General features: G+C 56.7%; 1 protein-coding gene across 6 annotated transcripts in view; it reads left to right on the top strand.

The window, feature by feature from the left end:
* SYNJ2 (synaptojanin 2) overlaps positions 1-13159 on the top strand; it is a 97865-nt gene that overhangs the window by 16785 nt on the left and 67921 nt on the right. For 5 of the 6 annotated variants that reach the window (XM_046005518.1, XM_046005517.1, XM_046005516.1 and 2 more), the window contains exon 2: positions 10560-10646. In XM_046005518.1, coding sequence (XP_045861474.1) covers positions 10560-10646 — 87 coding nt within the window. Of the gene's footprint in view, positions 1-9652; positions 9939-10559; positions 10647-13159 lie in introns of all 6 variants that reach the window. The other variant, XM_046005520.1, reaches the window with a different exon arrangement.

Below are 13159 nucleotides of genomic sequence, written 5' to 3'. Positions count from 1 at the left end.
CTGGGAGTGGGGCAGGCGACCCCCTGTTCACAGCCCCCACCCTGCCATCCCTCTGGGGTCAGGGTTCCTCCTCCTCCCCCAGAAGGACCATTCCTGGGGACCCACACACGTCCTCACTGAGATCTCCCTTCCTCCTGGCCACGCTCTGCATTCACAGAGGAGCTGCGCTCCTGGCTCCCTGGGTCCTTTCGCCACAACTCCTGTCCCCGTCCTCGGTGAGCTCCCGGCCATCAGCTCTGCGGGCCTCCCTCTGCCCTCAGCGCGGCTCACTGCCAAGCCCTGCCTTCCCTTCCCTTCCCTTCACCCGGCTAGACCTTCTACTCACCGGGTACTAGGTCACCCGCAAGTTCAGCTCCAAGCACCCACTACTACCCCGACCCAGGCAGCTCTGCCAGCCTTCCGCGTCTGGGCTCTGAAACCTCCTGGACACCCTCACTGCCCGCACAACCCCCTCCCTCGCCCTCCTCTGGCCGACAACACACCCCATGCACTGACCACTCCTGCATGCACTGGCCCCCACCCCTGCAAGCCTGGCCGCCCCCCAGCCCGGGTCGAGGCCACACGCCCCCTTGCCTCACGCCCCCTTGCCCCACGCATGCGCCCTGGTTGTCGGGTGTGGCAGGACACTGACTTCTCCGTGCAACTCCTCGAGGGGTTTTTGTGCTGGTCCGTAGTTTCATCACTTTTTCCTTTTTTTCCTTTTTTTAAGATTTTATTCATTTATTAGAGGGAGAGTGCATAAGCAGGGGGAGGGGCAGAGGGAGAGGGAGAAGCAAACTACCCACTTGAGCAGGCAGCCCCAAGCGGGGCTCCATCCCAGGACCCCGGGATCATGACCCGAGCTGAAGGCAGACGCTCCACCGCCTGAGCCACGCAGGCGCCCTGCCCCGCATTTTGCTACTCTGGGTGCTCTTGTGCGCTCCAGGATGGCGGTTTCACACCTTCTCAGCCTCCCGCACCTTGGGCCTCTCAGCTAACATTTTGCTTCATTGCCCCGACAAAATAGAAGGAATTTAAAGGAGAACTTTCACGAGCCCCACCCTCTGACTTGTTTGCCCTGTGCAGCCGTTCTCGCCACCTTCCCTCTGTTACAATGATGACGCCGGGGTCCCTGGGAGTCCACCTTCCCACCCCCTCCCTCCCACCCCTACCTGGAGAGACTTCGCTCCCACTCTCCCCACCTTTCCTTCCTAGCCAGGTGATTTCCACCATTAACCCCACAGACAGTCAGATCTCGCTTTAAGGAACCTACTCCCAGCCCCAGAACCTCACCTCCTTCCTCCATCCGTGTGCGTGAGGGGGTCGTGCACACACGTGCCATCTGCGCTCTCCCTCCCCCCATCCTCGCGGGGCCAGGCTTTGGTACTTGCCGCTGCTCCGAAGCCCTTCATCAAGGTCCCCGTGACTTCCGGGTCCCAGGATCCCTCAAAGGTCTGTCCGTCCAGCAGCACCACCCACCCAGCCCATCCCACCTTCCTGAAGCCATGCGCCTTCCCAGGTCGCCTTCCTCGTTCTCCCGTTCTCCCCGGGGCTCAGACTCAGAGCAACCCCCCACCCCACCCTGCACCCACAGAATCCTTGCTGAGCGATGAAGTTGCCGCAGGACAGGGTGTGACTTTCCCCTTTCCTTCCCACGGCGGCTGGGCCTCCCGCTAGCACAAGAAGATGTATGTGGATTACACTACGTGGCTTCTGAAGGGGCGCGTGTGCCTGCAGACGTGCACACGCATGCACGTGCCCACACCCCTGCATGCAAATAGGGCTTCTCTGCAAGGGGGGAGGCTCTGAGGAGGGGCGGTTCAGCTGGACGGATAACTGAGGAAGGAAGAAGAAAGAGGGGTGTCCGGGGAGCTGGTTTGGCTTGGCAGTCCGAGAGGAAACTGGGAAGGTGGCTCTCAGTAGAGCCTCCAGTGCCTGGCCAGGCCCGTGGACCTAATTTGTTAGTCACAGGAAGCAAATGAAGGGCTTGCTGGAGGAGGAAGTGACCCATCAGGACCTGCTCCAGGAGGAGAGCCTGGGGGAGAGGGTGGGGGGCAGGGCCTCGGGACAGTCTGCAGGCCCAGGAATGAGATCTGCGTCGGGCCAGGAACCCTGCCTCCAGGGAGCGGGTCTACAGGATAGGCCTCTGCTTGCGTATACAGCGAATAGGCACAGATTTGGAGAGAAGTAGGTATTGTCAGGCTTCGCTGGGCCTCCCCTCCCTGTGCAGCGCCCCGCTGCCCCTCATCAGAAGCCTGCTCAGCGTGGGCCGAAGACTCCCCCTAAAGTCTTGGTGTCCAGCCCTGTGCTCCCGCCCCCTTGTGTGAGCAGCCGGCCTCCTCCTCCAGCTTGGTCACAGCCGCGGCCGACCTCCGTGCAGGGAGCAGAGTGGGGAGGACCCACCCCAGCCCGCAGATGTCCTTCCAGCTGTGGCTGCAGGAGATGATACATTTCCCTTCTATTTTCTCTGGTCGGTGTGCATGGGCCAGCACAGCCTTGGTGGGAGGCCGTGCACTTGCTCAGGTCATGTGCTTCTGCGTGCCGCCCCCGGTTGGCCTCCCCTCCCCGCACTGGCTCTTGGTGTGGCCTGGACTTTTGTGGTGAGAGAACAGCAGTGGGGAGTACAGGAAAGTTTCTTCTTGGGGCTGACCTGGGTCTGCCCACTTGGCTTTCATCACGGCTCACAAGCTTCTGTTACAGACCGATGTTTTTGATTTGAACTTGGCTCAGCAACCCTCCTGTGTCTTCCTGCGCCCGCCCAGGGAAAAATCTTTGTCTTTCGGAAGAGCTGTTCTGGCGCTCAGCTGGTGACTCTGGAAGGAACAGCCATAAGCCAATATGAACGGAATTCGCGAAGGACACGCTGACCTTGATCTGGCTGAAGCTGTCCTCTCCAGAGCCTGAAACACGAGGAGAGGGTTTAAAATCCTGCGCGAGAATACGCAGCTGCAAGTGGTACCTCGGGCTTGGGCTGTCTGCAGCGTTAAATTGACCTACTTGTGTTTGTGACATGTGGGCTGGGCTTCCCCGGAATTTCCCGATGGCGTGTTGTTGTGGATTAGATTATGAAAGAAAGAAATGTGTGTGGTTGGTTTGATGACTGATCCGGACTGGCTGCGTACGGCCCGGGAACACGGCCTGCGTGGCCTGGGTTTTAAGAAGCAGAGCGTGCTCGGGCTCCACGCGTGGCTCTGACTCCTGGTAACACCAGCCCCAGCCCTGGGACATCAGGCCAAGTTCGCCCTGCTTTAGGGCAAGCCACCCTCTCCCTGGCAGCCTAAGTGGCAGCTGTTTCTCTTCCACTCCCTTGGCCCGCTAGTCCTGGGGGTAGGATGTATGTCCCCTAGGTCCCTCTTGGCCACCTCTGGACCCTCCTTCTCTTCTTCATAAAAGCACTCAACTCTGAATCACCTAACGGAGACCTTCCAAGGTCATCCAGACTTCTAGACTGTCAAGAGCCCACCGGGGATTTAGGACGGGAGCCATAGCTCACTGGCAGGGCGGTGTGGGGCATTCCCCAGAACCTTGACCCAGCCGTCAGGAGACCCCAGGCCCATTTCTGTCACCGGGTGTGCACGCCAGGGCTTTGCAAGCAAGCCTCACCCACAGGGTCCAGTGTTAGGTGGTGAGCTTCCAGGGTCCCCTCAAAGGACAGGCACATTTGTTCCAAGAGTGTCCACATGGCGCCGTCATAGTTCTTAGGTCACCCGTGGTTCCTCGCAGCCCAGATGCCTTCTACCAGTCAGGACGATTTTGAATCATAAGCCATGCTGCCTAGTAACGTGGATAACTGACATCAGGTTACCAGGGAAACAGGACTGGATGCTAACCCAAGGTCAGTTCTCTTGCAGGCTCTGTTAACCCTTTGCCCACACACACCCCGGGGACCCTGTCACCCGTTGCCCTGTGTTGGGATTACCTGGTAACTTTACCTCGTTTTCTGCCAATGTCGCTGACGTGGAGGTTTGCCTTCGTTCTTGGTACCTTCAGTCATCATGGTGAGCCTCCTGAAGCCCTTGGCCTTGGGCTCCCCGACCTCTCCCCGTGGGCTCCTGTCCTTCTTTGCTTGGTCCTGCTCATTTGGTAATACCACCAGTGAGATCCTCTCCTCCTTGCCTGAATCCTTCTCTGTGTAGCTGGAAGTTTCCAGAGACCCCTGATACACACTGATAGGGATCATTGCCACTTCATGAACCCTAAGTGCAGGGGGTCCTGCGGTGACTGTCCCAGTGGGCTCTGCCCACCTTCCCGCCTTCCGGCTCTGCCGCTCCTCCCCGACCTCTTCCTCTTCCTCGCTCTTAGCTGATGGACTTGCCTTTCGCTGCACCGAAGCCCTGAAGCATTTGGGGGGGACGTCTGCACACTGCCTGCGCCCCAGCAGCCCGCCCACCCCCTTCCTGCCGCTGTCTGCTCCCGCTGTCTGCTCCCGCTGTCTGCTCCCGCTTTGGGCTCCCGTGTCTCCTGGTAACTGTTAGACGGATGGATTGTTTTTGAGGGTGGTCCCCACTTGGACATCGGATTCCACGGACCTCCGGGGCCTCCCTCCAGCAGCTCCCCCTCTCCTAGTACATCGGTTTTTACTGTCCCAGAGTGTTTGCACCAGCACATGTGTGTGGGTGCACACACAAATATGCACGTGCATGCGTGTGCACACATGTATGCACAGAGAGACATGCATACACGCATATATACACGCACGGGCACATACACAGGTACAATACACACACGTCCCTGCACGTGTGCACACACATACACTCATGCACATGTGTATATACACGTGTGTGTGCACACAGCTGTATATACATATACAGACATGTGCCTGCTCACACACATACATGTACATACACGCACACGTGCACACACACATACCCACACACATGCACGCGTGCCCACACACATACCCACACACATGCACGCGCGCCCACACACGGAGTTCCTTGAAGAACTGTCTCTGTTTCTCCCTCTGCAGTCAGCTGCCTGCCCCTCCACCCCACCGATACTGCTCCTTGCTGGGCCCCAGTGCCCAGCTGCAAGGACAGACACTCTGTCATGTTACGGAACAGAGAGCAGCCCCTGAACTTGCTGACCCCTCCTGCCTCCTTCAAACACTTTCTTCTCTGACCTCCAGGATGCCACGCGTTTCACATTTCTGGATTTCCTTACGTCCTCTGGGGCATTTCTCTTCGTTTTCCTTCATTTCTGAAAAAGCTGTTTCTAGTACTCACTTCCCAGGCGATCCCCCTCCAATCTCCAGATTTTAAATACCTTCTGTTTGCCGGGACCCTGTTCGTACCTCCGGCTGGACTTCTCTGCCGGACTCCAGGCTGGTACAGCGCCGCCCTCGATGTCTGTGCTGGGGCGCCCGTGGGCACCGCAGGCTTGTCCTGAGTTCCTGATGCTCCATCCAGGCCTGGCCTGTCAGTTTCCGCCCTCCTGGGGACGGCTGCTCCAGCCCTCCCGCTGTCCAGGAGGAAAACTTGGCCTCTGGGGCGCCTGGGTGGCTCAGTGGGTTAAAGCCTCTGCCTTCGGCTCAGGTCATGATCCCAGGGTCCTGGGATCGAGCCCTGCATCGGGCTCTCTGCTCCGCAGGGACCCTGCTTCCTCCTCTCTCTCTGCCTGCCTCTCTGCCTACTTGTGATCTCTGTCTGTCAAATAAATAAATAAAATCTTAAAAAAAAAAACAAAACGTGGCCTCATCCTTGGCCCCTGTCTTTTTCTTATATCCCACATCGAGTCTGTCTACAAATCCTTTTGGTCTGACCTTCCAAATATATGCAGATAACTTGTGATGTTAAGGAATTACGGTCAAGTTTTTTTAGATGGGATCATCGTATTGTGGCTATATTCTTATTTTATTTTATTTTAAATATTTTTATTTATTCATTTATTTGGCAGAGAAAGAGCACAAGCAGGGGGAGTGGCAGGCAGAAGGAGAGGGAGAAGCAGGCTCCCCACTGAGCAGGGAGCCTGCTGTAGGACTCTGTCCCAGGACCCTGGGATCATGACCTGAGCCAAAGGTCACCAACTTTGAGCCACCCAGGTGCCCTGTGGTTATTTTTTTAAAGGGAGCCTTTATCTTTGAGAGAGTCTTACAGTTTACATTTCTTTACATGCTAAGAAGGTTGGGATTTACTCACAGTAATCTAGGGCAATGATTTTCACCTGGAGGACTCATTAAAACAGATTTCTGTGTCTGGAGGCCAGAGGTTCTGACTTCCTAGGCTGCAGTGGACCGGAATATTTGTGTTTCTAATGCAGGTTGATGCCTATTATCTGAGGCCCACATTGAGACCCACTGAGGGAAGGTAGAGGAGAGTGGTGGGGAGTCTGAGTGGGCAGGGGTGCACAAGAGCTGATCGCAGGGGCGTCGGTGGGACGTGGTGGTATGGGTCCATAATGTTGTTCCAGTACCTGTTTTTCTCTGGAAGTGTCCGTAGTAAAAGTGTGTGTGTGTGTGTGTGTGTGTGTGTGTGTGTCCAGAATGACTATTTCTTACCATCTCCCCTGTTACCACCTTGGCCCAAGCTAGAGTCATCTCTTGCCTGGATTGTTGTAGGAGTCTCCTTGATTTTCCCCTTGCCCCTGTGGGATCTGTTTTCAACAGAGCAGCCAGAACTATCCTCAAAACCCTGCAATTACTCCCTGTCACTCAGAGTGAAACCCTGGGACTTTCTATGACCTACAGAGCTCTCTACAACATGTTCTCCACTCTGTTTTGTCTGTCAGACACGGAGTTCCTTGCTGGTCCTTGGATATGTCAGGAATGCTTCTGCCTCAGGACCTTTACACATGATCTCCTGGGCCTATAGTGCCCCCCTCCCACCACCAAACTGCAGCTATCCCTGTCATTTCCTTCAAGCCTGTGTTTGAAGGTTGCACTTGCAGTGAGATCTTCTTAGACTACAGTATGTAAAATGTCACACACACACACACACACACACACTTCACACCCCTTTCCCTGATCACTTTTTCTCCTTAGCTCCTCTCACTGTCTGTATCGTGCTTATTGCTCTTGTCTGTCCCCCTTGGCAGGAAGCTTGCACGGTCGGTACCTGGCACCGAGTAGGGCCCGCTGCTCCGCCTCTGTGGCTGTGCCTTGGCCGTGCCACGCTGTTCCCGGCTCCCACTCCCTCCCGACTTGGCCTCCACGGTCATCTCACATCCATTCACGACACACGTTCCTTCTTTGCCACTGCCGAACGCCTGCCTTGGCCAGCTCTGCTGAAGACGGGTTTTCATCGGTTCGGTTCGCCTCTGTATTTGTGTCTGGGACAGTGCCAGCCGTGACGGGCTCTCAGCACGCACTCGCTGGGCACGTGGCTGTGTCCCAGGGGCGAGAGGTGGACGAGGAAGGGGGTGGGAGAGCAAATGAGGGGACTTTCCCTAAAGGTTGGAAATCTGTGGCCTGTGGGAGGGGAAACAAAGGCATTCTAACATGGAAGAACCTACAGGAAACACAACAAAAGTGTGAACGACAGGAATAGTCTATTTTCGGGACATTAAGGAAGGGACGACAGAAGTTGCAAATGGGCAGGCCGAATGCAGTCTGCAGAGGTGTGTGCTCAGCCCACACGATGCTTAAAATAAATCTGGATTGGTTGCCAACGCTGAAAAATCAGGAGTGTCCTATTTCTCTCAAAAAACTGGAGAAGACTCGCTGGCACCAGGCTGGCCTGGGACTGACCCTTGGTCTCCCATCAGAGGGGGTGTGTGTCCTAGGGTCAGCTGTGCCCCTCCAGCAGCTTCATTCATTCGTCACCTACCTGGTGCTTGGAGACATTCCATCTGCGAGCTCCCTTTTGAAGAGCAAAATGGATTTCTTCTTCCTTCAAACCTAACTGAGGAGGTATCGTTGTTTGGGGCAAGCAGGGGTGTCGGGTGAGGGGCACAGGCTGCTCAAGAGGCTAGGAGGAGGCAGGGAAGGACCGTCCCCCGGAGCCTGCAGAGGAGGCCGGGCCCTGCAGACACCTGCTGCAGACTTCTGGCCTTCCGCCGTATGACATGGTTGCATGCTATTTGAGGCCAGTAAGGTGGCAACTTGCTGGGGACCCCCATGTGTCTGGCAGAAGGGGTTCCCATTCGGAAAGCGGTCGGTCACAGGCTTCGAGGGGGACCTGGTGGCCCTGGGGTGTTGTGTTGGTTTGTCTGCTACATAAGAGGACAAAGAACCTTTCGTTGCTTGTATTGGCCCCATGTTCCTAGTGACAGGCTGGGACGCGCGCACTTGTCACCTGTCACCCAGCGGGGCAAGTGGCCAGTTGCGTTTCTAGAACTTCTCCCCGTGGGCACATTCCCGCCTCTGAGCTGTTTCCCGACGTCTTGCTTTGTTGGCTCAGGATGGTTGTGCGGAGGTAAATGGACACACGAAGGCCTCTTTGTTGACATGAGAACGGGCTGATGCTGAGGCTTCCAGATTCCGTGTGAGGACTTGCGTAAAGCTCCGAGGGTTGGAATATATATTTCTCGGGTCAGAATCATTCTCGTGCTTTATCAGCGCGTGTCCTGAGAGCAGGGCCCGGATCCTGCTTCTGCTGCGCGGGTGCCGGGTGCGCTGCGCTGGACGTGCCTGCGGTCCACGGGGGTGGAATTTCACAGGGTTTAGCTGACCTCGATCAGGGCGCGGGCCCATTTCCCAGAGGGCTCTGTAGGCAGAGGACATGGCGCCTGGCCCTCAGCAGTGGGCTTGCCATCGCCTCTGGAGGGCCTGGGGGGATGTTGTTCCTCTCGGCCAGGAGCAAATGCTGGGAACGGGGAGGCTACCTCGCCCCCCTCACCCATCATCAACATGGGAGTGGGAAGCCTGTGGCCTCTGAGGAATGTGGGCCCTTAAGAGGTTGGCAGCCTAGTCCTCAGCCCCTGTGACACCTTGCATGGCAAAAGGGACTTTGCAGATTTGATTAAGCTAAGGGCCTCGACATGGAGTGATTGTCCTGGGTTACCTGGGGGCCCAGCACACTCACAAGGGCCCTTCAAAGAAGGAAGAGGGGGGCGTCTGGGTGGCTCAGTGGGTTAAGCGTCTGCCTTCAGCTCAGGTCATGATCTCAGGGTCCTGGGATCGAGCCCCGTGTCGGGCTCCCTGCTCTGTGGGGAGTCAGCTTCTTTCTCTCCTGTCCCATGCCCCACTCATTCTCTATCTCTCTCAAATAAATAAATAAAATTAAAAAAAAAAAAATAGGGAGGAGGGAAGCAGGAAAGGGAAAGGGAAAGAGAAGTAAAAGTGGGAGGAGAGACCCGAGTGAGGCTGGGGTGGGCAGGGGCCAGGAGACCCGGAGCACCGCCCGGCTCCAGATGCTGGGAAGTGCCAGGAAACAGGTTCTGTCCCAGAGTTTCCAGAGGAATGCAATCCTCCCGACACTGATTTTAACCCGGTAAAACCCAGTCTGGAGACTTCTGACCTGCCCAGTCGGCAGCTCACAGACACGTGCTATTCTGAGCTGGAGGGTGTCTGGTCATTTGTTACCGCAGCGACAGCAGGAAGATCCCAGAGGGACGCGCCTCGCAGCCGCTCCTCTGACCCGGCAGAGCGAGTGGTTGGGACGGTCCCCCAAGTCCTTCTCGTAGTTAGCATTGGGTTACTGGGCCCCTCTGCCCCCCTCCTCCTTCGCCATTCTGACAAAAACTGTGGCTCCAAGCCCCATAAAAAAATAGTCTGAAAATGTGTGCACGGTTGTAGGGGTGACACGGAACCCCCCGATGCTCCCCCGTGAAGCTGCAGCGTCTGCCGGGCCTTCCTCGGTCGCCGGGATGAAAAGCCCATCCGGACGCAGAGGGACTGCTTTCCTAGGAGCCTCGCTGGTGGGGTCTGCCGGGCCCTCATCCAGGTTCCCGTTTCATTCGCTGCGTTGGAAACGCTCTTCAGAGGAAGGGCCCAAGGGCTTGCTGCCATCGGTGCCGGATGGGTCTCCCGTGACCTTGAAGGTCAAGGGCTCCCGGCTCCAAAGGGCCCTTCCCTCTGTCAGGTCAGCTTTCTTCTTTTGCTTCCTCCCGAGGCTCTGTCTTGTCCTGGGCACTGGACAAGGACAAGGACAAGGGCTCTGCTCCGGCAGTGTGCCGGGGTGGGGGGATGCCCCGGGGCCCAGGCCCGGCGTACCTGGGGTGCGTGGACCTTCTGCAAGCCTCCCCGTCTGTTACTCAGCAGGTCCCCGCGGGCAGGTGGGCGCTCACAGGTTGAGCCTGCAGGGGACCTTATTTAGGAAGGACGGTCCTTCCCACTGGTTCACGATGACTCACTCCTGTTCCTGAGCCAGCGGACGGGGCTGGGCCCCAGGCACCTGTTCCTGGCTCGAACCCCAGCACCTCCTCGCAGCCAGCCGGGGACTCTCCTCACCCTCCCCAGCCCCCCCACCCCCACCCCAGGGAGCTGTGGGCGCTCGCAGAGAGCAAGCTGTTTGTGGGAAGGTCTAAATCTGCAGCTCGGTGATTCGCTAGTCCTAAAACCTCCAGGCGCATCACTTGAGGCCGAGCTATTGTCTCTGCGTTTTCTTTTTCCAGTGGGTGGGGACCCAGATGGGAAGGCAGCCGTGAATGAACTCCGGCCGGAGACCCAGGCTGATGTTGTCTGTGATGTGTTTCTCTCCCAGCTCCGGAAGAGAAGGAGGTCATTAAAGGCCAGTATGGGAAGCTCACGGACGCTTACGGCTGCTTGGGGGAGCTCAGGTTAAGATCCGGTAAGTACCCGTTCAGACAGAACAGCAGCTGTCAGAGCGTCTCCTCCTGCATTCGTTTGGAAGGACTGCCAGGCTTAGACATTTTATTTTATCCTCTTTTAAACTGTGTCTGTATTTGCCTGAGTCCGCTGCTCCATGCCGGGGAGGAAGGTGAACGCAGGCTGATTCTCACCTGTCTGTGCCGGTGGCAGAGGAGGGTGTGTGCGAAGGATGCTCACCGGCATGGTTGGCCCTCCAGGACCCGAGTTTTTCCAAAGTCGGGTGTGGGGGGAGTGTCCCCCCCAGGGGGCTGTTTGTTGTTGACGAGGGCTCTGTATCTAGAAGGCGTGGATGCAGGGAGTCCGAAAACCCCGGATTCGCGGGGTGGCATGGAGAAGAGCAGGGACTGGGCGTGCGTGCTGGCGAGGAGAGAGGAGCCCCCAGCACCTGCCATCGGACGCGGGCTGTGGGCGGCAGGGGAGAGGAAAGGAAAGTGCATCTGGAAAACGGGCCGCATAGTCCGACTTCGGAAAAGGCTGAGAACTCCCAGGAGCCAGCAGGCATCCTTGTCCGTGTGAGACCCTCGGGGCTGAGCTGTCCGCTGGGCTGTTACTGGAGGTCGCAACCTTCCCTGGCCTTGTCACCTCTGTGTCCCGGACCTCCCTTTGGGGTCTGCAGCCACCATGTCCCTCCTCCTCTCTCAGCCACCGCATTTATGCTGGCCCCACCCACTTGTCTCCAGGGATGTTTGGGGCCCCGGCCAGAGCACAGGTAACACCTCTCCTTCTCAGTCCTGCACCCCAGAACGAGAATGGCTGGGAGCGGACCAGATCGGGGCGGCTGCCCCCGAGCCGAGCATGTTCCCCGTGTCCCACAGCAGCTGCGTTCACAGGCGGGGAATTTTTTTTAAGGCGACAGAATGGCACGTTGTCTGTCACTACTTTTCTGGGTCTTTTCTTTCGGGGATGGGTTCTCCTGAGCTCTGATTCCACCAGGCATTTTCAAATCGTGTGTAGGGAAAGCGCTCAGTAGCCCCACGACAACATGCATGCCTCCGATGTCTGTTTTTTCCCCGGGGCTAGATGTGCGTTAACTTATTTAGTCCTAAAAATAAGCCAATATGATATTGCGTCTTTTCCACTCTTCCCAGTAATGGAAACAGGCTCAGAGGGCTAAAGTGATTGCCTCGGGTAAGAAGTGCAGCTGGGATTCAAACCCAGACCGAGTTGCTTCCAAACACTTGGCTTTTTCCCTGAAAACGTGCTGCCTACCCCGGGTTTTCTGTGGGACTTTTCCCCTCAGCGATTTTAATGAGGTTACAAAAGACTCCTGTGGCCCTTTCCTCTGCGACGGTGATGTGGGGTCGCCAGCTAAACTTCCATAGCGCACTCCGTGCCGGGCACTGTTTTAATGTATTAACTCTGTTCTCCCAACACGAGAGGCAGGTGCCTGTTCCTGTCCTGCTTTACCCAGACAGAGAAGCTCGGAAAACTTAAGTGCTGTTTTTTTGTCTCTTCCGTGACTTTTTTTTTTTTTTTTTTTTTAACATATTAGAGCGTCTTGGCTCTTAGGATGCGTTAACCATTGTTGACATCTTACAATTATAACCGGCAGCGGTTTTCTGCTACATGAATCAGTGATCCATTTTGCATCTGACCCAGACCTAGATTTTGCGCAGGGCTGTAACTTGGCCAAGGTCAGGCAGTTCTCCAGGGGTGACCTGGGTTTTAAACGTGTGCCTTCTGGCGCCTGGGGCTGTTGTCAACCATCTGGGCTGTGGTCAACCAACCGGGTTGTTCTGTCTTGAAAGGGGGCAGAGAACATTGAACTTCCAAGGTCAGAAGGAGCAGTACCTTTCCTTCATCCCAGAGGAGGGTGTCTTTTCCCTGGACTATGATCTGAGATCGGCTACAGGGAGTCGCTCTCAACAGCCCCCCACTCTCAATCCTGGCTACACTTCTTGCCTGAGGCGATGACTTTAATCCTGAGAAATATTGTCGGAGTGGGCCAGGGTGTCTGTGGGGCTCCTGGCCCAGAGTCTGGGCAGCCTTCGGTGGAATCACCCCAGGGCAAGGAGGTGGAGAGAGACGACTGCCTGCTGGGGAGTTCCCTCCACCCCCCCCCCAATCTTGCCCTTGCCCAGAGGCAAGGCCCTGCTCCCTTCCTGCAGCCTGTGCTCCCCACCCGGCCCTCCCCCAGGAGTGAGTGCGCAGAGCCTCTGGGCGCCTGGCATGAAGGTCGCTCAGGTCCCCAGCCCCCAGCTCTCCTGTCCTCTGAGTACCCCAGCCCTTCCTGCCAGAGTCGCCCTCCCAGGTGGGCTGCCAAAGCTGTCTCCAAGGGGGAGAGTTTTGGAATGAGTTTTGGAATGTCAGTGTTCTTTGGCCTGTTTTCAACACATTCCTGAAAGGGCCCTCGGATATCTTTAGGATAGATGAAAGGATTGGGCCTTATTGCCCAGTTTTTTAAATCCCCTTAGGTTTCCTGAAGGAGTACATGGCTTTAACTTGATTTTCTTTCCCTCCTGCAAGTCCCCA

The sequence above is a fragment of the Meles meles genome, chromosome 5 (assembly GCF_922984935.1).
Source record: "Meles meles chromosome 5, mMelMel3.1 paternal haplotype, whole genome shotgun sequence".
NCBI classification, from domain to species: domain Eukaryota; kingdom Metazoa; phylum Chordata; class Mammalia; order Carnivora; family Mustelidae; genus Meles; species Meles meles.
This window is presented reverse-complemented; position numbering and strand designations above follow the sequence as displayed.